The sequence below is a fragment of the Epinephelus lanceolatus genome, chromosome 14 (genome assembly GCF_041903045.1).
Source record: "Epinephelus lanceolatus isolate andai-2023 chromosome 14, ASM4190304v1, whole genome shotgun sequence".
Lineage (NCBI taxonomy): Eukaryota > Metazoa > Chordata > Actinopteri > Perciformes > Serranidae > Epinephelus > Epinephelus lanceolatus.
Window position 1 is genome coordinate 17,515,255 of NC_135747.1, and position 26,785 is coordinate 17,542,039.

The 26,785-nt window shown below is 42.1% G+C and overlaps 1 protein-coding gene across 5 annotated transcripts in view; it reads right to left on the bottom strand.

Annotated features, from left to right (window-relative positions):
* The window catches only part of epha3 (eph receptor A3), a 112,113-nt gene that overhangs the window by 67,596 nt on the left and 17,732 nt on the right, over window positions 1-26,785 (bottom strand). For all 5 annotated transcript variants that reach the window (XM_033616347.2, XM_078174412.1, XM_033616340.2 and 2 more), the window contains exon 3: window positions 22,142-22,802. In XM_033616347.2, coding sequence (XP_033472238.1) covers window positions 22,142-22,802 — 661 coding nt within the window. The remainder of the gene's footprint in view (window positions 1-22,141; window positions 22,803-26,785) is intronic.

Genomic DNA, 26,785 nt, shown 5'->3' on the forward strand with positions numbered 1-26,785 from the left:
ATCCACTCAGTCAATGCAGCAGATTCACTCTCAAGGCTCTACCGGCAACTGTGTTCCCCTGCTTAGCTCACATAGCCTCATGTATGTATCTCTGCATATGACCAAAATAAGTGACAACAGATGATGTCCTCATTTAGTAGGGCAAATGCTTGAAGGAGGTGTTGTTTTGTTATGCGACTGCCACATTACTATAGAAATTCAGCGGAAAGCTGAGACGGAAATATACTGCCACTCTAAGTGCCAGGCGCTGTGAATGCTAGAACGAGCTCTCAGCTCTCCAGGTGTGAAAAGCTTGATGGCACTCAAAAGCGAAGTTCCTGTTAAACACAACAGCTGATAATCATTTCATGGTCAAATGCAACTGAGTGAGTCTTTCCTCCGCCACCAGGCTATATGTGCATTTAGCATCAATCAGAAATTAAGCAGACAAGTAGTAATTTACACTGCGCACTTAAATAGTATAAGCGATTCAGCTTTTATCAGATGAAGGTAATATTTTATTCATAAATAAGGCTTCTTCTGTTATGACATCAATCATCTTTTCTTTTTTTTTTTCTTTTTTTCAAACGACCTGAATGCAGAGTTAGCCCCAGCCCCAGCCTCATGACCCCTCCCACTGTCCCACCAACCACCCCAGGCTCGGGGTTCGGCTGACAGGCAGCTGAAGGGCAGTGCTGTCACGGAGGCCAAAGGCTGAAGCGCGGGGGGCCTGGCGGGGCGGCTGAGCCCCAGGACAATGCCATTACAGTGGGGATGAGGACTGCATGAATGACCTGAGGAAATCATGGGGCCAGAAGGAATGTTCTCCCGCTGGGCGCACACATGGTATTTCACTCTGCATGGTGATAACCCCCACTCTCCCCAGTAACAGCCACCCAGAGCAGTCCATCATTAAAAAGCAACCTGGTGACGGGTTCTTATTGCAGGCAGATGCAGAGCGCAGCGTGGATACGTGAACACTGCACAGAGCTCACAATCTTTACAGACTCTGTCGAAGCCATCAAACATGTATGTGCACACTTGACTGTGCTCTCTGTTTAGATGGATGACTTATTTTATATGCATTTCATAAACTGTTCTTTCTGTCATGATGATGCTCTCAGGTCTTAAAATGACAAAAAAAGCTGAAACTGATAAATATTCAAATGCACACTCGCAGCTACAACCCTTTGATGCATTTACTAAACACCTGTACAAACCAACTTGTTAATGTCAAACTCTAAATCTCATTTCTATCATCCTCTACTGCTCAAGCCCAGGGAGCAGACAGGCTTACAGTACCTCCCATTGAGCTCCACGCAGCCTCATGTGGCCCCGTGTTTTAAGACTCAAAGGAGCCAATAGGAGCACGTTACAACCCCATATGGACTAGTCTATAGTGTCTGTTACATACTCTTAACTGACAGCAGCCACAGGTTACCATAGTTCACCGGCTGAGAGGAATCATGCGGTCTAAAGCCCTTGAGCCTCAAACAGTCTGTAGGACACACAGTGTAGAAAGGACAGTCCAACAGGCAGCAGGTTGTGCAGACCAATAGCTGAGTGGCTGTGCTGATACAGTTGATTAAACACAGCGAGCTGAAAAGGCAATCCTCCAAAATAACGCTCATATTAGGATAATATAGTATGTATGTAAATGCAGGGTGAACCGTTATTATTTTCTCCTTGCAGCTCTGATTCCAATCACACATTGTTAGTCAATCACTTATAGACCAAAGTATCATGATGTTGTGCTAACAACAACAATCTGTTGTCATTTTCAGCCTTGGCTGTAACGTTTAAAGCTACATAGTTAAACACAGCAGTCCGACTTATCTGACGTTTTAGCTGTGCTTATTTTAGCAGCAACTCAGTATTCTGCGATGTAAAATGACCATTTTTGTCAGTGGAGTCTGTGATGGCAAGGTAAAGTGCTGAAAATATTCTCAATATAGTATACACTTAAAGTGATATAGATTTTTGTAGGCGGCTAGAAACTAACAAATTGAGGCAGCGTTTGCTTAGCGCCGTTTGATTTTATTGGATGTGACGCAAGGATTTTCCACCTGGAAGTTATTGTAAATTAACATTGTGATTCGGTCTATATACTAGTGAGCCTGCGATGTTCACGCAATAAATAACACGCCTCAATGCTCAAAATGTCCTAATGTTCATAGTTGTTTGTGTTGTTGTCATTTCTGTCCATAAGATCAAATATTTTGGGGTTTTCAGTGATAAGTACTACTGTACCAGGCTTCTGACTTTTTTTGCTCACTACTCCTCCAAAAAGGTGAAACGTGCTGGTTGCTATAACAAGTAAATAGTAAATAAATAAAAAAGAATTTAGTGTGATTGTTACTTTATGTAAGAAGCATGAGCCAGCAGACACAAATTGTATTTTGTGACCTAGGCTACATAAATCATAAATGTGGTACACGCAATAAATCAGAGGACCTCAGGACATCAGGACCTTTTCATTATTCATTCGAACCCAGGGTGGGGGGTTTGAACCCCGGGGTGTGAGTTTTCATGTTCTCCCTGTGTAAGTGTGGGTTTTCTCTGGCTTCCTCCCACAGTCCAGACATGTAGGTTAATTGGTGACTCTAAATTGTCCGTAGGTGTGAATGTGAGTGTGAATGGTTGTCTGTCTCTATGTGTCAGCCCTGTGATAGTCTGGCAACCTGTCTAGGGTGTACCCCACCTCTCGCCCTCTGATTTTGCTGTATTGGGATGTTCGTGGGCACAGCATGCAGGTGATATCAGGACTTTAAAAAAAGGTGGCAACCAGGTGCCAGACTGTGAGCAGCACGCATCCAAGAGGAAGCTGCTAAAACTGTGGAGACAGTGCTGAAAATGCACATATAGTGAACTGAAAAGCCCAACTCAATCCAAAATCAAGGTGTATGTGGAGTTGGCTTTCACTTCCACTTTAGCTAGTGAGCATGTTTACAAAGAATAACCAACATTATGTGCTAAGTATACCTTTAATACATTGCTGGACTCCCAAACTGCTTTGAAGATAGAGACCATATCGTAGGGTTTCAGCTTTGTACTCTAGCATGTGCTACCTGAATCGGTTTTTTATTTGAGAGGATTTTCTTTTTGAAAATGACCACAGTTGGAAAAAGACAAAATTACATTTATTACCTGTTAACTTTTTAAAAAATATTGAAATCAGTTTGTGATGGTTTCACACTGTGCTAAAAGTCCTTCATTTTGATGTCCGAGTACATTGGAATATCAAATCAATGCACTGCATGTGGGTATGCAGATATCATTTGGACCCTCCAATGCCTAAAAGTCAGTCCACATAGATAGACTTAATTTTCACTTATGCTCTGACAGAATAGCTGTGATATGTCAAAGAACATGCTGCACGTATGAAAACATCTCACCAGATGGTAAGAATCCAGTGCAATTAACTCAAAGTGATGTGGTATGCTCCATCTAACTCAACAGGCGTCCCCATCTTTCCCATGCACTGGAAGCGTCTGTCGTGCCAGCGAAACCCTTCTTCTCTTTCCTTATTGTTTTTATAGGCCCATAAATAGTCCAGGCTAAATTAATGAGGCCACAGAGACGGTGATGGAGGAGTTTGGGGATAAAGGAATGGAGAGATGAAGGGAGTGATAGATGGCATCATTATAACACAGCACATCTCACTTAACAGAACTGTTGGCTTTGGAAGTTGCATGTTTTAGCATGTGCCAATTCTTGTCTCGCCTTGCTTGAGTGTACAAACGTACACACACATACAAAGCAGACAAAGTAGAGAAAGCGAACAAAGCTCTTTGATGTGCCATATTCACACATACACACATAGATACGCATGAACGTATACACACACAAACATACTATATGCAAACGGGACCGATGAGCTCAAGCACCATCTACTGTATATACAATCTTTCCAAGCACAACTCATTCACACACACACACACACACACACACACACACACACACACACACGCACACACACGCACACGCACATCGTCATAATTAGCTCAACTGCAGCTATGTGAAATGAAGATAGCCTATTCTTTCCCCACCTGGGGACAATTTGCTGAGTATCTCAGTTAAGCTGAGCACACTGGTAATTAACACTGAACCCCGGTCAGTTAGCTGGCTGATAGCAGAACTCTGCATTACCACATTGTTTTAGGTGAAAGACTTTACAGGGCCCATTTTCTGCAAACTAGAATGAGCCATTCTTTGCTGCCGTATCATTGCACCAGAAGAAGAACTTCAAATTCATATGAAATGAATGAGAATAATTATTGTAAAACTAGAATGCACTTCAGGAGTGCTACATTGCACAAGTCGTCACTTCTTCCATTGCTCACTTCCTCAAGCCTCCAACAGTTTTAAATTAGTTTATAGTTGGTTTTATGTGTAAAAACTGACGAATATCTGACAGAAATCCCAACTTTGTAATTGTTCCGTAACATAATAGAACAGTTTGCTCCCAAATTAAATATTACGTATTTTTGCCCTTACCTGTAGTGCTATTTATCACTCTAGATCGTTTTGGTGTGAGTTACCAAGTGTTGGAGGTAACTGTAGAGATGTCTGTCTTCTCTATAATGTAATGGAATTAAATGGCACTTGGCTTGTGGTGCTCAAAGCACCAAAAATATACATTTAAAAAAAAACTCAACAGCAATGTCTCTTTCCAGAAATCAATACCGAGTTACTGAAGATAATCCACAGATCTTGTCATGGGCAGTTTCATGAAGGAACTATTTCCTATCAACCAAAAAACATCTGCCAATTGCATCACCGCAAAGAAGGAAGTCTGCTTCTACTGCTAGCTCACTTTGCCCCACTGAGCTAGCTTATCTTACAGATCAGCCCAGGGCAACGCCATTAATGTTTACAGCTCAAGCTGTCATGAACACGAGCCTCTCGTCCATGGGAAGATACGCATCTTCTTCCTCTCCCTCTACGTGGTGATAGGGTTAGCATATGTAGCTCGGTAAAAAGAAAATAGTTCCTACGAGAAACTGCTCACAATAAGGTCTGTGGATTATCTTGAGCATGCGGGTCAAGATTTCTGGAAAGAGACATTGCCGTTGAGTTTTTCAAATGTATTTTTTATTTATAAATTTATTTTTTTCTCTTTGAGCACCACAAGCTAAGTGCCTTCTAGTTACACTATATTGGAGAGAAGGCCGATATCTCCGACACTCTGCACCTCACGCCGAAACAATCAAGACTGATAAATAGCACTACAGGTAAGAGGCAAAGTATGTATTTTTGAATTGGGGGTGAACTGTCCCTTTAAGGCCTGGACGCTAGACACAATGCTGGCAGACAAAGACATGTACAAAATAATTATTTAGTTGAAAAATTAATCAATTGGGTGTTCTAAAATTTGTTGCATTCCCACACAGATAAAGTGTTGTCAAGGAAGAAATGTAAGAGCAAGAGAGCATTATTTTTCTTTCTTAACATCAGAATTGAATGGCACTGAAATTTACAGTTTCTTCAAACGAAATAAATTAGTTAAAAAATAAAATCCGCAGACAAAAAATGCAATCCAGATGTAGTGGAGTGCAGAGAAGCGGGGGGGAGATTGACACACTAGATGAAAGATGTTTGCTTCATAATTAAAAGGTGTGCACTCCCGCCGTCAATGTATGGCACTGTAATTAACACCTTATTTTGCTGTTAATGGAATTCAGAGCAATTTATCAGCGATCAAGCAGTCATGTCTCTCTCTCTCTACCACACTTTCCGTCTCTAAAGCCTTAAATTTCTGCATGTGTGTTGGGGGTGTATGTGTCACTCAGCGTGACATTAGCATGGTAAGTACATGCAGATGGCAGCCACAGCCAGTAACCTTTCAGGAGCCATTTACATGTAAATCAATGGATTAATTGGCTAAAGCTCATTAGAGTTGGAGTCTCATCAATACTACACACCTCAATTACCCCATGGCACTGAGCTGTCATCGCCAACCAATCCACACACACACATTGACGCACACACACGAGAATGAGTTCACAAGATGCCTCTTGATCAGGAACTCACAATCTACCACAAACTTCTTTTTAATTTGGAAGTTTTCATGCAAATTTTAACTTTTCATAATACAAGTAGTTCAGATAAAACTAGACTTTTATTCCTGTGTATGCACTGTGTCGTGATTGAATAAAAAAACATACCATATTGGAGGTGAAAAACTGATTTAATGAAAGGCCAGTATCAGCCCCCACACATCAATATAGCTGTTTGCACCAACAGCATCACAAAGGCAGTCAGAGAAGCAGCGAATCACGCAGGAGTCAGCTCAGAGGCCTTTGCATTAATCAGTGAGATTTCTCTAACATTCCTTGAGGCTTTGCACTTTGGCATCGCCTCCAGGTGCTGAAATTGAACACTTAATAGCAAAAGACTAGCCGAGCGGAAGAAATGGAAAAATTGGTCGGTTGTATCGCTAGGCGTGGGCTGTGCTACCTTCACCTTGACAAATGCCTGGTGCCATCCATTTGAACAGAGGGAGATGAAGGGAAATGAATCGAAGGAGGTGGGAAATCTGTGGATGATGAGTACAGTAATCTTGTTGGACACCGCTGTCTGCCATTTTTCTCTGCTCGTCTTCACGCCACTTGTAACCTTCCATGCATATTTGTGTGTGTGTGTGTGTGTGTGTGTGTGTGCGTGTGTGTGTATGCATGAGAGTGAGTGACTGAGTGAATGAGTGAGTGACTGAGTGTAATTTGTGAGAAAGGTCAGTGCTCATCTCCACAGTATCCCTCAACCTTTAAAGGTTGGATCCTTTGTCCTGGTATAAGTGATACTTTATTCCAGCCTCTTCAAGAGGAGAGACTTAGACAAAGACAGCGACCGAGGGGCCTCTACTTTAAGGGCAGCAGCATTAAACTTTTTTGGCATTGAGAGCACTTGTTGACTCACAGTGGTGGTTTTGGTAAAGCCAATGTTAAGGGACTAAGATTGTGGGACTAACTCAGAATAATGAGCTGCCTGGTTTGTCCCTGTACCAGCAACAGCTCATTGGTATCATGAAGACAGCTTAACACTACTAACATTCTAAGTTTATTTCAAACCCATTAGCTTTAACTTCACCATTGAGACCCAGCAGTCGCCAAACAAAACCGCATTTCCTTGAGCATTTAGCTCTGGGGTAAAAATCTGATGTTAAAAACAGGAAAGTAAATAGCGACAGATTTTAAGTACAGGCACATGTAAGATGCATGTTAGACAAATGTATAACTGAGGGGTTATTTATGCTCAATATCTGATACATTTATGGACACAGACTGAGTCTTCTGTCCGTATTGTTTTGGCCATATTAATGCACATTTTCTGAATACAGACAAAACAAAGCAGTACCACCAGAAGTTGTAGGGGTAGCATAGCGTACTTCAGGCAAGATATGACTATAAGACACAACAGACATAAATAAAAGGTAGAAAATGTATATTATTACAACCTTTCCACCATCACCATGTTTGTTTGAAACGTTTGACTCTGCTCTTCAATGCCATCTAGTTGATGTATCTATATCAACATAAAGGACACATGAAAGGAACATATTAACTGTATTTTTGAATGTAAAGGGAGTATAAATGAGCCTTAATGGAGGTTTAGATATAACTCAAGACAAACAGATGAAGAAACCATTCCAGAAAATGTTCATATGTCTGAGAAAGATGAATGCAGCCATACAGTATGTGTCCATCAGAATTAAGTCATGAGTAAGACCATAGATGCATAGAAATGTATAAGAATTGTTCACATTCAATCATTTTCCTCAGATGTATATAAAAAAGAGCAAAGTACACTTTCTTCCTTTCCACTAGAAATGGCCAAACTGTCACATTTTGCCCAATTTGTTTTGATATTCTGGCACATGATATCTGAACATCATATAAATTGTATTTATTTCTTGATATGAACTTTTTTTCATTGCAAAGGAATAGCATTGTTTGAGTCATACAAACTGTGGCTGACCAAAGACAATAAATCAATAAAGTTTGGTAGACAAATAATGGAGAAAGCATAATGGATAAAGCACTTAAATTCAACACACACGCTGCCAATATAGCAACATATCCTCATACAACGGTTTGTAAAATATCTTATGTAAAGTTTGCACATGGTGCGTATGATATCTTATGATTTACCGCCATGATATTTTACAAAATAGTGCCTCTACTATTTAGGGTTAGGTTTAGGAAAATCATGAGAATCATGGTTGGGTATTGTCACATAATGTACTTAATATAATGTGAAAACCTGATGTGATGACCTGACAGCATGATGACGTGACAATGCGAGGTTACGTTAACTTACAATAACTCAGCACTGACTTTTGGTTGCACACGGGACACAAGCGTCAGTCTCCTGCGTCAAAGTCCTGTGTTCGTTTGATCCATCCAACAACCCAATCTCTTCCCCCTACATGGCCTTTGTTGCTCTTTGTACAATGTTATCTGACTCCCTCCTTTGCTCCCATCATTAGAGGGGAACAGCTTGCAGCGCAAAGGTCATGTGATCAAAGCCTCCTGGCTCACGACTAGGTGGGTTTTATGCAAATTATAATGCATTACTTTTCATAGGTATAAGTACAAACAATGAATAAGAACAGTCTGAATATAGTGTTTTGTTTAAATGCTGGAAATTGGCATTGGGAGATAAAAACTAGTCTATTCACTATGAATGGTTCCTATCTAGATTGCTTGGTATGGTCAAAGAGGTACATAAAGGCAAGCACAGAAGTGGGAAAAGAGAGACACACACACACACACCTAAACACACACACACACACACACACACACACACACACACACACACACACAGCTGCAGACTGTTAAGGTTGTCCGGTGTGGTCTAGCGTTGCAGTCTCCATGCTTGGCTGCTCTGGGCATGCTCTGTTGTGTTTGGCATTCAGAGTGCAGGGACAGCTAAAGGCCTGATCACTGAGGCCTGACCGCTTTTAATCAGCACACACAAACTGACACACACTCATATGCATACACAACAGTGGTACATATCTCACACGCAAATGACCCCCTTCTCTCTCTCACAGATGCACACATTCACACAAGTAGACTCGCACACACCAGAGGGCATGTCATCCCATCTGACACCATTTCTAAGTCAACCGCCGTGGCTGAAGGTAAAATGTCACCACTCTGCTTCTTGCGGGGTGGATGGGGATGGCTACAGTATGCAATAAATGAGTGCGGGGACCTTTTCCTTTATCTCTATCAAATGTGGGAGTAGGGAGAGTCAAGGATGCATGTAGTCTGAGTCTATGGATCATTTCAGAGAGACAAGACTTTCTGGGACATCAGTGACTCTTCAGCGGGGGCACAGGCTGAGACATAAGTTCTCTTGAGATGGGTTACTTTTTTGTGACTGTTTTTATAATGGTGTGTGTGTGTGTGTGTGTGTGTGTGTGTGTGTGTGTGTGTGTGTGTGCAGTGAGTGAATGGAGCCCTTTGACACTGCTTAATTTTCTTCCAGTTAAAGAAGGTACAATTCTGCACAGCTCATGGAAAATATATGTTTTTGTCCACTGTGTCCAGAGAGAAATAAAGTCTCTTCCGCTGATGTAGGTGTCTCCAATAAGTTAAGCCTTGTGGCCATAAGACATCTTTACTCCAGAGTTCTCTTCAGCAAGCTCTGTTGCTTAGAGTGAAGCCAGTAACCATAAAAAGAAAGGTCACACCAGCTACTTGTCTCCACAGCGTCATTTTTCCGGGCACAAGCTCAAGCTGAGGTCATATTTGATGGTCACAACAAAAATTGACCTGTAACTCAAAGACCTTTTTGTAGCTCAACTCCCTCTTTAGGACCACCCAATATAGCTGCTGCGACAAATGGGTGTTTACATTGTCCCTTTAACCAGGTAAAAGGTAGAGAGCCATGGTTTCAGTCTTGTAGATGTTTACTTTCAGGACATCCTTAATTGAACTGCAAAGTCTAAATCTGTTAAACGAATGTTAGTACCAGAAGGAAACATGATGCATCTTGGCTACAGTCTGACTCCCACCATAAACAAACACAACTTAACGGCTAAATGGATTGTATAAAGTCAAAATAAGCCGAGTTCCCAACACTGCCAGAGTGTTTCCCCACAGGAGACCTTTGGAAGCTTGGTCATACTGTGCATGAAAAGAGTGCAATAGAAATTTGACAACCTTAGGACCTGTAACTGGACCTGAAAACTCAAGTGCAGCTTTTTCACAGCCTTTCATTCCAGCCTCTGAAAATGCAGGATTTTTAGAACTTGCCTCTGACCAGCTTCCTTTGATCCATTCCAGCCTGCTCTGGGTCAAAATGGGGGGAACACTATTGACAGGCAGCCAGTACACCCCAAGGCTGTGCCAGAGCAAAATGTACATACAGTTTGGAAACTCTGGAAATTGATGTCTTAATGGATACATGTAGACAGGATGACATTTGAATGTATGAGTGGTCGATGAAGGATTGTCTTGACAAGCATAAATGAATGCAAAGAACAAGTTAAAGCACTTTTCAGCATCAAAATATGTGTGTGTGTGTGTGTGTGTGTGTGTGTGTTAGTGTGCGTGTGTGTGTCAGTGAGAAGCAGCTCCTGCTGCGGTAAGCACTTTGTCTTCCTTTCCTCACCTCTGCTCACTTCTGGTTTACTAATGACCTGTATATATTGACAGACATGTCTCTCACGCTTATGTCGTGCACTTATTCTCTCTCTCTCTGTCTCACACACACACACAAGCACGCACAGATCTCAGAGGAGCTCTGAAGCCTCACTTCCTGTAGACCTGATTAAGATGGAAGACACAATAAAAATACCAAGGTTACCACAGCAAGGTCAACAACACACAAGCAGACACAGGTACGAGAGAATAAACATACTCGAAAAAATAGAAAGCAACTGCGGGTAAACCATGGATCAGCTGGGTAGGATTATTTTTCAGCCTTTTTCTTTCAAGGCAGCTTGCTGAGACCTACAACCACAAATATGTACTGTGATATTTTGTTTATTAGCAGATTCATTGACAAAGCACAAAACCCAAATTTACACATATCCTTGAGTCAGGATTGGCTGTATTGGAAACATGAAATAAAATAAAGACATAAAGCTTTGGAAGTGCCAAAAACTGCAGTTCCTAAAATGGCCACTTGAGGCTGGCTGCAAAAGTGAGTCACTCCCCATTGACGCCCATATTAAAATGCCCTACTTTACAGCAGAAATAAACATGTTTACAGCCTGGTTTATAGAACAGTTTTGGTCTCCATGGGTAATTTCCCCATTCTTGACAACTGTAAGGGGGTGTGTTTTTTGTTGTTGTTGTTGTTGTTGTTGTTGTTGTTGTGTAGGGCTTAAATGTAGGCATAATTAAGGCTGGTTTGAGTCACAGGCTGTCTATGAGGTGTCAACACAGCCTATGATTCAGATCCACCAATCACTCCTCCAAAGCTCAACCCTCTTGTCCAACCTGGGCACTTCTGGCTCCAAAAATCCAAGATGGCAACGACCAAACTTGAGGCTTGAAAACAATGTATTTCTTTGGCATAACCAACATTATGTTGATCATTTATGGGTTCAGTATGCAATCCTGAAGAAAGCTGAGTCCCATTCCTGGGTCGTCAAATGCCAACAACCTTGGGTTGGCAGTCAGACTGAACCACCAACCCAAAGCGTCTGCTTTTGCCAACCTGGGAATTAGATTCAACAATCAACTGTCTTTCTTCAGAATTACAGACTGCACCTCCAAAAAAATAAAAGAATAAACAACTTCAAATACAACATTATGTGTGTAAAAATCCTCCTACACTTCTTCTGGTTCTAAGTCAATACCCCAGCATGTTAACTGTTGGTGCTGTCAATGCAGAAAGTGACGAGATCTAAAATCTCCAAAAACGCTGTGAGTGAGATATCTGAGTTCTTGGACAGATGAGTGCAGCAGTTCTAATGTGTCACTACATCAATGGCTACTGTCTATGTGCTAAAAGGCTGAGGCCTCAATGCAGAATTACCACTAGACTTCCATGCTGTGCCCTTCCTCTCAAAAGTGTTAAAGCAGACAGCGCTGCCTTTGCCTGGCTTGTCATTAAAGAGTGCAGTGTTTGTTGAAACAGAAAGGTTGTTATGCTGACATCTGTGATGCCGAGCGAGATCAGACAGCTGCTGGAAGACAGACATTTATGCGGTGACGCTTGGGTTTTTCAAACTGAAATGACACTGAGAGTTCCTTCTCTTTACCACAAGCATCGCAGCTGTACAATGAGATGATGCTTCTGACAAGTACTCGCAGTGTCACTAAACATGCCTACAGGACGTGTTTAGATAAGAGAGACACTTGACAGCCGCAGCCCCTAAATGTGTCTGGGGTTGCAGCAGGGGGCGTCTTCAGCACCAAGGACAGCAGACATAAGAAATGCTACATTTACAGTAAAAGGCCCATTTTATTCACAGGTTATACACAGAATGTCATATAAGCTCACATTAAATATCTATTGCTTATAGTTGTAGTGCTCAGTAGTGTAGTGTTCGGGATCAGTCTTGGTCTCATGACTGGTTTTCAAAGCCATTTTTTCAAGGTCTCAGTCTTATCTGGAACTCAATAGTTTGCCTTGTCCTGGTCTCAGACAAAGAGGGTTCAGGATATCAATAAATTGACTGGGCAAAAAAAGGAATAAAAAGGGTTAAGTTGATTTCAGCGCCTTAGTGTTTGTATTTACTTGGTCATAGAAAAGCAAAGGGAAATTTACACATAAAAATCACCTCCAAAATGCCTTTTGATTATTTTATCAAAATAGTTCTCATGGTACACTAATACATCCAAAGAATAAACAGTATGGAATTAAAACAACATTTTATCATGAGTGTGAGGAGCAGTGTGAGACTATGGTCTGGTTTTGGTCATGACTTGGTTGAAACCCCTCTAAAGCCCCGTTTCCACCACATTTAGTATGGTACCTTTGGAACCAATAGTTACCCTTCAGACATGGTACCTAGACCCTAGGTCCTTTTTTGCATTTCCACTACAAACAGTACCCTTAAATGTGGGCGGAGTTGTTGTCACTCACTGCCAGTCCAGCACATACTGTATTTCCTCATAGATGGAACATCTCCACAGAATGGTGTTGCATGCCGACATTTTCAGAACAAATAAAACAGGCTGCAGTGAGAGTCTCTCTCAATGGAATATTTAAAAGTAGCGGGTTTGTGCATTTTTTCCTCCAAGTGAAGATTAGAATATATGCAGTTCACATAATCTGGTCGAAAATAATATATATATTTTTAAACATTTAAAGTCATCCAAGAGACACAAAAACAACTAAAGTAATGGTCAAAGCTGTCACATTGAAATTTAAGGTGGGCTGATGGATAAAGTAACATTACAAGTAAACGTTCCACCTTAAAAGTTGGTGGTAGTTGGCCCAGGTCTGCTGCGAGAGGCAGCAAAACATCCTGTATTTTTATAGTTATAGTTTACAGATGTAAAACTTGCCACAGGATGAACATTGGTTACAAAACCAACCACAACTCAGCCCTGAGCAGAGTGACCATCCACTATTGACCAATTAATGGACTGCAGTGTTCACAGCTCCACCTAATAGTACCCGATCTGTGTGCTAGGTACCCCAACAGAGGGGGTGTTCAAAAATGGGGACGGGTTGGAACGGTTCCATTGATACCATACACAACTTTTCACAGTGGAAACGGAAAAAATGCGTACCAAACGGAAGTTTGGGGCAGAAGTGTTGGTCTTGTCTCAGTCTAGATATACTGTGGTCTTGGTCATAACTTGCTCTCAGTTTAGGTAGTCTTCACTATAATGCTGGTAGTTGTATTATAAGAGTAGATCATTAAGATTAGACTCTTTGACAGGCTCTGGCTGCATTATTTGGCCCTTTGATTTGCTGTTTGTACAGTTGTTTAAACCCCAACCGCTGCTGAAGGTAGAAATCAAAGCAATGTACATTATAAAGGACAGAGTTGTGAAGTGACACACTGATAGTGGTAGAGAGAGGTAGCCTAATAGGAAGTGAGGAAAAAAAAGGTTAAATGCAAATGAGCTCTTGATTATGTTGTAGATCACCCAGACTCCATACAAGTAATTACAAATATAAATGAGGAAGCCGTTTGCCCTACAAATAATGTTTTTATAATCAATTATTCAAAAGCAGTTTTGTAATGTGTCATGTTTTTATGCAAAACAAATAGAAAACTGAGAGGAATAATCCCTTGTGATGACTTAAATCAGTATTACATTAAACAGTGACAAAGACAAGCTACGTATTTATTGACTTTTGTAAATGTCACTGATGACTATTTCATCTTGTAACCTGCGTCTTGAAGTTCTGCTGGGAAACATTTTATTTTACGAGCCAACTTACTGGAACATTTGAGAGCAATGCGCTCAGGAAAAGGATTAGTGGAGCAATACTGGGAAAAAAAAAAGAAAAAAAAAAAAAAGAAAGAAAGAAACAGACATGTCAGCCTCTGTGGATGTTGAATTGATAGCGGTAACGTCACAGCGGGGGTCTATATCCCACTGACAGCTCGCTTTCTTTCTCTCTTGTCTTCACCTCCCCTCTCCTCCCTCTTTAGCTTGCTCCCTCTCATCTATCAAGAATGATGGAGTGACTCCCCTGTCCCACCCCTCAACCCCCCCATTCCTATCCCCTGTTACATTACATGTGTATCCAATCATCCACCGTGTCTGTCAGACAGGACGTTTCCCGTGGTGTCCATCCCTCTGTCCTTGCCTGTCCGCCGATGCAAACACGCTCAGACGCATGTACGCACACACTAGTTATGTCAGTCCCATGGTGATCGTCTGTCAGTGTTAAGGCGCGCCCATCGGCTGCATGCGTGGAAATGCAAAGAAACACACACATGCACGTATACACATAAATTATACATGTGTGTTCTCTTCTTTTTATTTTTTGTTATTTGTTTGCATGCACACACAGCATGCATACCATGTCTGTGTGTGTACAGTACACACACATACCCAGATATGCATACATATGCACACCCACACTCACACACACAAACACGCACAAAGACTGACCACTGTGAAGTGGTCTTGTCAACTGGCAGGGGCCTCTCCAACAAATAAACACCCCATCTATCTATCCCTCCATTTCTGTTTTAGGCCTGGTTGTGCGTTGCTGTGTGTGTGTGTGTGTGTGTGTGTGTGTGTGTGTGTGTGTGTGTGTGTGTGTGTGTGTGCATGCGGGTGTATTTGTCTGTGTGTTAAGTTGAATTCCTCAGCCTGTGGTTACCAACAGCTTTGAAGTCCTAACAGCACCAGGGCCCCGGGGTGACGGGCTCACCCGCCAACCCCCAGCCTGCGCTGGAAGGCCCATAAAGAGAAAAGCAAACAGGCAATAATACCCCGAATGAACAAACCTTTCCTGCATCTTTGGCTGCAGCTTCCCCCTTGGCCCTGCGTGCCAGAGACACACTCCCACAAGCATACACACACATACACACTGACGCTGCATCAGCATACAACTATACATATGATAATAATAATAATACTTTGAAGAGATAAAGAAGGAGACACTGATTTAAGAGGGACTGAGACACTAACAGACATATGATCGTGCAGTCTTTTAATCTGCATACAGCTATGGATGAGCATATGAATGTGCTCTCTTGCCTTGTCTCTCTCTTGTGCATCAAGTCACTCTCTCTCACACACACACACACACACACACACACACACACAGATGTGCACACACCATACAGCATGTGAGCATATACAACATTATTGCTGAGTTTCCTTGCTTAGTGAGTAATTCCTGCCTTTCCTGCCAGCTGAATGGTGTCTCTAATTAACGCTATGCTCATTATCTCTCTCTCTTTCTCTCTCCTCTCTCTTCTTCCTCTCTCTCTATTTCTCACTCTCTCTTCCTCTCCTTCCCTCCTTCCAGTCAGATTCCCCTCCCGGCTGCTGTGTTGTGGAAGTGGGAATGTGGGAGTCAGTATGATTGCTGCGGGCTTCTCTGCATGCTTTAATTAGCTCAGGTTTTTTTTTTTTTGCACATCAAGGTTATGGAAGATCCTCAAAAAGTCAAACAGTACTGGAGGGACTGAAAATTTGGGCAGCGATGGAAATAAAAAATGAATGCAAATAGATCAGCTTGAACTGAGGATGCACTTCTGAGCTGTCATACATTAGTAGAGCGCACGGATTCCCTTTTGCCCTGTGTTCAGCCTCTACAGTTGCTTGCAAGTGAATAAAAGAAGGTAAACAGAGCAGGATCTGATGCAACTTGAAACATATGAGGTGATAAGGTGAATGCCAGAAGAGTGGACTCCCTAAAAAAATCCCTAAAGATATTCTCAAAAAGTTTTTACCATCAACTTTCTGTGGAGAGAGCGCCCAGTTGACATTGCAAAAGCATCTCTGCAATTGGAATGGGACACTGTGATATCAGGAAAAATAATTCTAAAAAGGCTGTATGTTTTGTTTTTTTTATTCAGCAACGGTTGTATAGTGTAGTGTTAACATCATGATTCAAGACCTTTCTCACTGGAGCACTCAATCCAGGCCTTGTCCTTTCTTCCAGCCTCTCCTCTTCTTTTCAGCTCCAAAAAGGCGAAGTGCCAGGCAGCGCACAGCCAAAAAGGCTGCAGCAGAGAAAGCCTCCACACTAAGCTAAACTGACAAGAGAGGAGGAGACTGATGCAATGGAACACTAGTGTTAGAGCAGAGCCATGTACAGTATAACACTTCATTCAACCATACACACACACACACACACACACACACACACACACACAGAAAAGCAAAAGCATGAACTGAAGTGATTGCCTGCACTGGCTTTGAAAATGTGTGTGGCGGAAGTATATGGGCAACACCCGCTCTCAATAACAACTATGGAGGTGCCCCACAACAAGGAACTGAACGCCCAACGGTAACAGGCCATTGTTATATTCTTCGAGACTGTGCAGCTACCTTTGTGAATGTGTGCAACTTTGGTATATGATATGTAGCGGGCGGTGCTGGGAAAAGGAACAGTGGCTCAGAGGACACACTGAAGTGGATAAATAAAGGTTACAACACACAGATGCACACATGTAATAATGCAAAAAACATATCTGGCACCAAAAGAAGACAATAAAGAATCTGTATCGTATATTAGCCTGTTGCTGAAGTAGAAACACTGTCATTGTAATTTAAGGGATGTGGTGGTGGTGTGTGTGTGTGGGTGTGGGTGTGGGTGTGTGGGGAGCTGACATGTTCTTGTGGAGAGCCGGGCAGTTATATAATGGCCAACACAAACAAACAGAGTCCATCCAAGGGACCCGAGCAGAGCCAATAGCTCCATGAATTCACAGCACTCAGCCTCAACTGTCTGGCAGAAAAATATACAAATAAAAAAAAAGAAATGCACGAAAAACAGTATGGGTGATGAGAAAAATAGGAAGGGAAATGCAAACACAACCACAGGACTTTGACAGTGCTGCTGGATCTCCTTTGCTTTTACTAATTGGCCCAAATGGGTGTTTGATCAATACGTATTTGAAGCAGAAAGCAACATGTTAAGCCGAGAAGAGTTAGGTGTAACTGCCAAATTTAAATAAAGCTATTAACAAATTGACATTTTCCAAAATCAAAGGTTTAATTGGATAGCAGGAGTGTCTTTTAAGATAAACAGTAAGATGCATTAAAGGATTTCTGATCACTAGGGGGCAGAGAGACTCCAAAACAATCTCACAGCAGCAACAGAGCAACACTAGAATCCCATTGGAGTCTTCCATCTCGCTACTTGATGACTCTAAGTTCAATATTTACTGGTTTTGTAGCTCCAGTGTGGTCTGACCACCCTTGAAAGTATGCCATTTCCTTTTTGCAAGTTAATTGCAAAACAAGTTTCTTCACAAGCCACACTGGATGTCCACGATCCTACATCAACCCTCAGGACCGGCAAACCAAAACAATAAGTTGAAACGGAGATCGAGACACATTGGCAGTTCCAGCAACCGCAAGAACATCACAGGGAGTTCAATGACAAAATGGATGCTGAATCACTTCGGGGAGACCTGAGCTTGAGCATTTCATTGGTCAGGTTGACGCAGGTTTGCGTGACAAAGCCAACAAAAGATGTATAATGTGTCTGCTTGAAAGCCAAGCATGTCTGCGCGCGAGGGCAGCAGCTAAATCACTTAAGCGAGAAAGTGGAGAGTGATATAAAACATTCGACATGAGATGGACGCCGGGCTTTGAACTGGGGGCCAAGACCATCAGCCACAAGGGGTGAGCAGAGGGAAGGGAGAAGAGGAGGAAGTAAACAAGGAGAGAAAGGCCTTGTCATTTGGAAATGTTGGGTCAATGCAGTCAGCAGAAACTAATCATTTTAGAACATTTACATATGGGGCAAAATTATCTGTTAGAAATGCAAAAAATCTTTAGGTTATAGTGCGTTAAAATTTGGCAAAATTATTACTCGTTTTTGTGCCTTTCTCACTTCTTTCACTTATAATAAGATATGGTAACTAATCCAGGCAAAACCTGCAACTCAGGCTTAAGTAGGCTTGAGTGTATGTGTCGCTGTGTCTATGTATATGGATTTACTGTATATGTGTAATTATAATAAGCATTATGGTACTGGCAAGTTTGAGGATTGTGTGTCTTGATAAATCCGGTAAGAATGTAAACCTGGGTATCCTTGCAACGTACAGCAGAACAGCTGCTTGCATTTGCAGCACACACACACACACACACACACACACACACACACTGAAACTCGACAGACAGACATCCGTTTGCTGTTTTAGGATCAAATTAGGGTTGCAGGAATTTCGCACTGATGGTAGATAGGAGTTAGTTCACCTGCTCCAGTCTGTTCTAATGACAGATGAAAGACTGACTTAGCGAGATTAGATCTGGCCTCACATTCTCTGTGGAAAGGCCGAAGCTCGCTCACAAAACACACGGTAATCCAGACGATGACTGATGCGTCCATTCCATCGTACAGTCTGAAAAAACGCCACATCCACTCACCGTGTCGCTGCCTGACAAAAGATCCGATGACATCTGCTCTGATATGGATGATGAAATATCAAAATATGCTCACAGCAATATACACAGCACCCTGCTAGATATGTAACGCAGCCACACACACGCATACGTGCACACACGCTGTCATAACAGCAGCTCCCACACGGCGTCCCATTGCCAAGGCCAGACGGAATTCATGTGTTCTTTTGAAGGCGCCACTGGAAAAACATCCTCGCTTTCATAAACATTTCTGGCTGTACACACAAACACACACACACACACACACACACACAGCCAAGCAAGATAATGACAATCTAATACTAGAGTGTATTCTGTTAAAGCCCTTAAACACACTTTGGCGTCTGTGTAAACAAAGGCAACTGCTCTCATACTCTCTCGCACTTCCTCTCTCACTCACACACACACACACACTCATGGAACAGAGACTGAGCTAAGTGGAAGATGCTGCTTCAAGGTGTTCGGTCAAAGAAAGCAAAGCATGAAATATTCAGTGGAGGTGCTCCATCCACATCTGACTCAGAGCTAACAGTCAAAGCCAGCAACACTCAATCCAAACACCTTGAATCTATCTAACCGCTGCTGTCTGACAGCCTGTGTGTTTAATTACAAGATTATTTGTTTGTGGTGTTAGCTAAATTTTGTTTGTTTGATGTAGGGAAGGGTATCCAATTATAGAATCTATGTTTCCTCCCCATGTATTTGATAACAAAACAACAATCTTCTCTATGGAATCATGGAACAAAATATGACCAAGTGATTCTGACATCTGTTTCATTGTGTTTTATCTGGCTGCAGCCCTGTAAATATGTTTTCATCTTGTTCGCTATCAGTCTGTACGGTGACCTAACACCATGCACTCATCTATCTGTTAACACAGAGGGCCTGGAGAGCGAGCTGTGTGCTGGGGCCCCTGACGGCTGCACGCGGGGGCTGTGGGGGCCTGTTGGTGCAGCTGTCCCACTCCAGAGTAACATAAGACCTTATTAGAGTCCATTAGACCTCTCTGAAACTAATAAGAGATTGTCAAATACATCCAAACATTCACACAATACACAGAGACAGGAAGTGAAAGGAGGGTGGTACGGAGGGGGACAGGGGTCTGCCATTTGTTGATGTAATGTCGCATTCTTGTATCTGCAGCTTTTGTCTTTTCAAATTTGTGAGGAAGGCAAAATTGGTGGATAGAATTTGCTGACAATGTTGCGAAAAACTAGTTTATTTTCCCTTTAATTTATACATATTAATTGGATAAAGGTTTTAAATGTATGTAGGCATGGGACACATCCAAGTAAGAACTATTCTAAAGACCTCTTAAGTCTTCTTCTCATGCTTAGCCTTGTTTTTGCTGTCATCTTTTTGCCCACAATTTTACAACTTCCCCAGTCTGTTTACGTTTTGCACATACGAGGTTTTCGTCTGACAGCTGCGACAAAGTTTCTCCCTGCATCTGGACAGCGAGACATGCTCGTCTGCAGTCCACAGCCCCAGAAAAAGAGCTTCCCTTGGCCCTGACAGCGGGGGCTTGACCTGGGGAGACCGCCTTTGATCTTTAATTAACACTGGGCACGGCTCTAGAGAGCAGAGAGTTGATGAACATGGGAGCATTTAGGGCCAGCCACAATGAGTAAGAGAACTAAAGACAAACTGCTTTTTCCTCCAACTTCCAACACTTTTTTTTTTCTTTCTTAACTTTAAAGTCATGGTGGAACAGCCGCAGTGCAGAGGTGGCTGCTTTCAAATAGATACTCTGTGTCTGGCTTCTTAAGCAGAGTGAGGAGCTTGCTGAAAGTGAAAAAAGAGGAGCACATCTAGTATGATATGGACCACAGAAACCAGCCACAACAAAGGGAAAGTGGGGAGTCAGCAGTCTTTTTTTCTCTTTGGCATGGTCAAACAAAAATACACAGAGACATAAACCAGTGAAGTCTGAAGTAAGCAACGACCACTTCTATTGTTATTTTACATTATAAACAATGGTATTGAAATACATTATCTCCTCTTGCACATAAAATATGGGTCTGCTGCACTCGATAAGCTACTGTGCAGATGTGAAGCATCCTGCTGCAGAGAAACACTGATGAAGTACTGCAACTGTAATTGATGAAAGATGTTACACTGGCCACAGAAGCCACACACAGGAAATTAAATTTTGCAAAATTATCTAGTTATGTTATGTCTGAGTGCATACATGCAGCCTTTCAGAAAGAAAATGTAAAAAACTAAATGTGCTTCTGGGAAGTTTAGAACTCAGAACTGAAATTTGTTATGTGCTGAGATGAAAGGGCTCATTGAGACACTTAACCTTTGAACTCACCGGTCGCCTAATCCCAAAAGGGGTGTAAAAGTTGCCATGGGGCATCATCTACTTAATGTCTAAGTAGATAAGGTGAAGTAAAGGGAAATGAAGATGAACAAGGACAATCAGAGGACATTTACAATCAATAAACAAGTTGGGAAATAGTTGCATCTGCCAGCGAAAGTGTTTCTTTCGTTAACACATTTTAACTCTTTCCAGTATCCGACTGGCAATAACTCAAATCAGAGCAAAAGCATATGTGATGATGATGTTGCAGACAGTCTGAAAATGAAAGGCAAAGCCAGGCAGCCAAACCTTCTGGCTTTCTTGCAACCACCTCCAAGGCGGCAACGGATTTTCGGGGTGAGATCGAGTATCTCCAGACTCCAGTGTCTACCCACTCATGACTCCGCCAACACCCGCAGCCATCACCACAACTATTCCATTATTCACCATCCACTCCAGCCCACTCCTTTCTTCTGGGTTATCAGTCCCATCCCTGCTACTCTGGTTAAGATCTTCCCATAGCTAATGATGTGTCACACAGAAGATTACTATTGAACTACTGCGCAGTGCAGCATGTAGCTCAAAGACCTGGAGAACACATACACATGCATGGAAATACGCACGTTCAACTGTCCAGCAACACTGTGGGATTTTGGGGTTCTTTTGAAGGTATTCCACATACACACATGTATAGACAAAGGGTGGGCATCAGGCATTAAAGGTTCAGGGCTGACAGATATGAAGTGTGACAGTCTTCTCATCACACACTTTGCACACTTTGCAGCTTTGGAAAACATGACAAAGACAGGATGAGAGAGACAAAAACGTAGGACTGAAAGAAGAGCTGTCTTACTTTGGCAGGTGTTGCTTCTCTCCTCGTACCCGGGGTTACAAAGACACTTCCCAATAGGCACAAGCCACTCCCCCTCCGTGCTGCAGTACATTCGCGGTGGCTCCTCCTCTTTGGAGTGATTGACACATGAGCCTTTGACCTCCACCAGCGACTGGGAGTCCATGGGCACCGTATCAGGGAAGGAGGCCAGATTCCTCACAGTGTGCGGGCACTTCTTGAAGTAAACCCTCACTGAAACTAAAGCTACACAGGCGCCCACGTCCTGGAACGCCAGGTAGAAGCCCTTCTTGGTCATGGGACCCACCTCGCGCACCTCAGTGTTGAGCTTGAGGATGCGATCTCCGAGGTCCATTTGGGTGAAACTCTCATCAGCAGCGATGGTGTCGATCTTAGTGAACTGGTGTTCTCTGAAGTGGCTACCCTGGTCGTCGTCTGTCTCCAGGTAGAGGAGGTTGAAGGTCTCCTTGCAGGTGCCTAACACCAGTGGGATGGAGTTGCAGTCCCTGAGGGTGAACTTCAGTTCCACGTAGATCTTCTGGGCTGACTGGCGAGGGATCCAGTTGGTGCGGAGCCAGTTGTTCTGGCTGTACTCCATCACATTGCAGACCTGGAAGGTCCGGATGGGAGTGTAGTGCTCATCCACCCCACTGATCTCCTCCCACTGAAAAAGATGGAGAGAAGGAGAGGTGGAGGAGAGAAACAGAGGGAGACGAGAAAGGACCAACAAACGAGAGAGAGAACCACATGCAAAGAGAAAAAAGGGGGCAAATTCAAGGTGAAAAGGGAAGGAGGGAGAGGTAGAGGAAGAAGACAGTTATAAGGGAAGGTAAAAAAGAAGAAAGTGATATAAGGTATAAAGATGTGAAGATAAAAGGGCAAAGAAAGGAGACAGAGAGCGAGGGGAAAGAGGGAAAAGAAAGAAAAAGAGAAAGAAAAAAGGAGCAAAGACATTGGAGGAAAGTTGAAGCAGAGGGTAGGAACAAGGGAATTTGGAGTCAGAGAAGAAGGAAGAAAAGGGGAAAGGAGGGGTAGATAGCAGAGAAAAAAGTTATCTCCACCCTGTAAGCATTTGCAGATGAATTATTTAGATTCAGATTCACTCTTGCTGAATACTAAGCATCTAATAAACACTTAAGGGTGAAAAATCACACTACCAGATCTCTTGTAAATTACTCAAATTAATTAAAAGCAAACTTGCTGTCTTAGCCAAATTTTCTCGATTAGAGCACTGTGAAAATATCTCAGAGAAAAAAAACAACCACAAAGTGTGATTTCTCATCTCAGTCCTATTAACTTCACGTGAAGCTGCTTAATTGCTGTTAAATTTTAGCAAAAATCTTATAGTGTTTTTTTCCACCCTTTTACTAACATGTTTTTTTTTTTTCTCTACAAGTGAGGACTTTCAAGCTGCAAGTCTTGGTTATTTGCATCACAGTACTACAGCTACTAAAGGAAACGTGCTGAATCCACTATGAAACAAAAGAAGCTACGAAGTATAGACAGATGTGAGTGTATACCAGGAACGTTCGTGTCTATCTTACATTTTCCCTCCACTGGGAGAAAGCAATGAGAGGAGAGGAGAAAAAAGAAAGCGGGGTCATTCCTTTTGAATTCAACACAGCGGGAAGACTCATTGATCATGCGCTTTGGCTTCGCTGTCCAGGCAAATCAACACTGAATCGGAGCGATGATGAATGGGCAAACACCTGAAACACTGGGCTCATTGTGGTTAAAATGACAGTCATTAGAATGAATGGGCCTAAGTGTGTAAATGGATGCTTTTTCTGTTTTGTTTTTTTTCTTCTTCATTCCGTGAAAATTCAGAATGGATGTATGCCTGAATGAGCAGTGCTTTCTTCAGAGAGAGACACAGAGAAAGAGAAACGCTTTTCTGGGTAAGTGGAAACTGAATTATCGCTCCTTTCACACAAGCATTAATGGAAACATAAACCCACACACACATATGCATTCACATAAGGCTCATGTGAAGTGTTTAAAGCCCCATAGCAGGCGGACACAGCAGGTGCTTTCAGCCTCAACACAGAAATTAATGACGAGCTAAGAAAGTCTAGGTTCTCTATTACATGTTTTTGTATGCCTGTGTGTGTGTGTGTGTGTGTGTGAGTGCGGCTGTGTGGGTGTAAAGCATATCTATGAGTGTGTGGTGTTCAAGGAGCTCTCAGGCTGAAGTATAGCCACTTGCTTTTCATCTCACAGTAAAGTTAATGAAACACCCCTGAGAGAGAGAGACAGAGACGAAGGGAGGTAGAGAAAGTAAAAGACATAGCGCTGATAAAAAAAAAAGCAACAGGAAGAGGGAGGGAGAGATAAAGTGAGATGAAAATTGAAGGGAGAGATTCCATTGGTGTTTAGTCTCCCCAGTCATGCTTGCCTTGGCGTCACCTCATTCATCAGAGTGCAGTCCCAGCTCTCTATAGGTCTAACAATAACAGGGGAAAGTGGACACAACTTAGAGGGGCTAAATATGAAGAGGTGAAGCTAAACTTAACATTTCACCTCACTTTACTCAAGAGTTTTAGAGCTTGACATAAAAGTCATGTAGAAGTAATGATGTGACGACATGCAGGAAAGATTTGATGATAGAGCTTGACACAACAGAAAGCGGAGGGAAGACAAGAGCTGCCAATGTGATTAGTGAATCTGCTGACATCATGTTTGATAAGACAATGTACTTACATGAGGGTAAAGAAAAGAAAGCATCCTAATCTGCTTCAGCCTTATATATAGTTTCTGTCATAGTTAAGCAATGTCTTTCTGTCAGAATAGAAAGCAGCACAACTGGGAGTCTAACTTTTTTTTTTTTGTGCAGATGTTAAGCATTGTTGCTGCTAAAAAATTATTACCTGCTTGAAAAATACAGAAATATACAGATTTAAATTCTGTCCATGAAAAAGGCCACATTTTAGTGAGGTTGTTGATACTCCAACCCTGTTCTGTAGAACCATGATGTGAGAACATTACGGAATCAACCCTGTTTCGCTCTGAAGTCGTCAGGAGGGAAACATAGCAGGACAAGAACGAAAGTTAAGGTGGCGAAAGTCCGAGAACTGTGGGCGGGGTGGGTCAAATAAACATCAACTTTCACCCTGGAAAGCTGTGTTCGTGTCCCGTAAGATTACAAAGCCAAACCATGTTCTTTGTTCCTAAACCCAACCACGTACGTTAGTTGTTGGTGGAAAAACAATTGCATTGTTGCACTGACATAGTTTAATTTAAAAGAGACAGTATGTAAATGGTTAATTTTCTGTGAAAACAGAAGTGTATTTTGAAGGAAGACAATGCATGTAACAGGCAGAATTTGACACGGCATCCCTGAACGGCAACAACCAACACACCTAGGGTACCTTTCACGTTGTATCTAGGTCCATGACTGAACGTTGATATGTGACGAGGTTGGAGTGAGAATGTGTTGACAGAATACGGCATATGTTGTTACAAATCTGTCCTCTCGAAACTGCATTTATACATAACTAATTAAAGGGACAATTCACCCCAAACCCTCACCTGGAGTGCTATTTATCAATCTAGGTGCTCAAATCACAAACACACACACACACACACACACACAATTTTTTTATATATTTTTTTTTAAATGCTAAACTCAACAGCAATGTCTCTTCCCAGAAATCATGACCCAGTTACTCAAGATAATCCACAGACCTTGTTGTTAGGACTTTCATGTAGGAACTATTTTCTTTCTACTGAACTACACCTGCCATCCATATCACCATGCAGAAGGAAGTGTGCATTTCCTGATGCCCTCCTCACGTAGCACTATTGAGCTGACTCAAAGCATTTCGGCTCAGGCGAGGGAGATGTTTACATGTCACAAGCACAAACCTCTCGTCCATAAGTAAATGCGTGCTTCCCTCTGTGCGGTGATACAGTTGTATCAGGTGTAGTTTTGTAGAAAAAAAAAAGGATGCATGAAACTGCCCTCAACCATAGACTGTATGCTCTCAACAAGGTCTGTGAATCATCTTGAGTAACCGGGTCATGATTTCTGGAAAGCACTTTGAGCACCACAAATTGAGTGCCATCTAGTTCCATTATATTGGAGAGATGGTAGATATCTCTAAAGCCAATACCTCCAACACCAAAACAATCTAGATTGAAAAAACACCACTACAACTGGATAAAAATATGTATTTTTGATTGTGGGGTGAACTGTCCCTTCAACAGCATAAAATAAGTTTGAGGAGAAACATAACGTTGCACAAATTACTTTTTTAATGAGGAAATATCTTAATGAAAGTATCTGTAAATTCGTCAAACTTTTGTTTTCCCTGTTCATCTGTTTTTAGCATTCACGCACAGAGCATGATAAACGTCTTTATAATTATGTTTAGACACTCAAAGCACTTTGCTATGATGAGAGAAAGATCTTGTCTTTTTTCTCTTGGACAGGATTGTCTCGGTTAGACATTTAAAATCTTAATGCTGACTCGAAGCAGTGGTGTGTTTATTTTTGTCTATATTTGCCCAAAAACCAAAATCGCTTCCTAACCTTAACCAAAGTGGTTTGGTGTTTAGAATAACTAAATGTGGAAGCCTGAATGCAAACCCTGGTTTCTGGTGCCAAAGCCCTGCACTTTGTACAAGACCAAAGTACTTCCTTAAAAG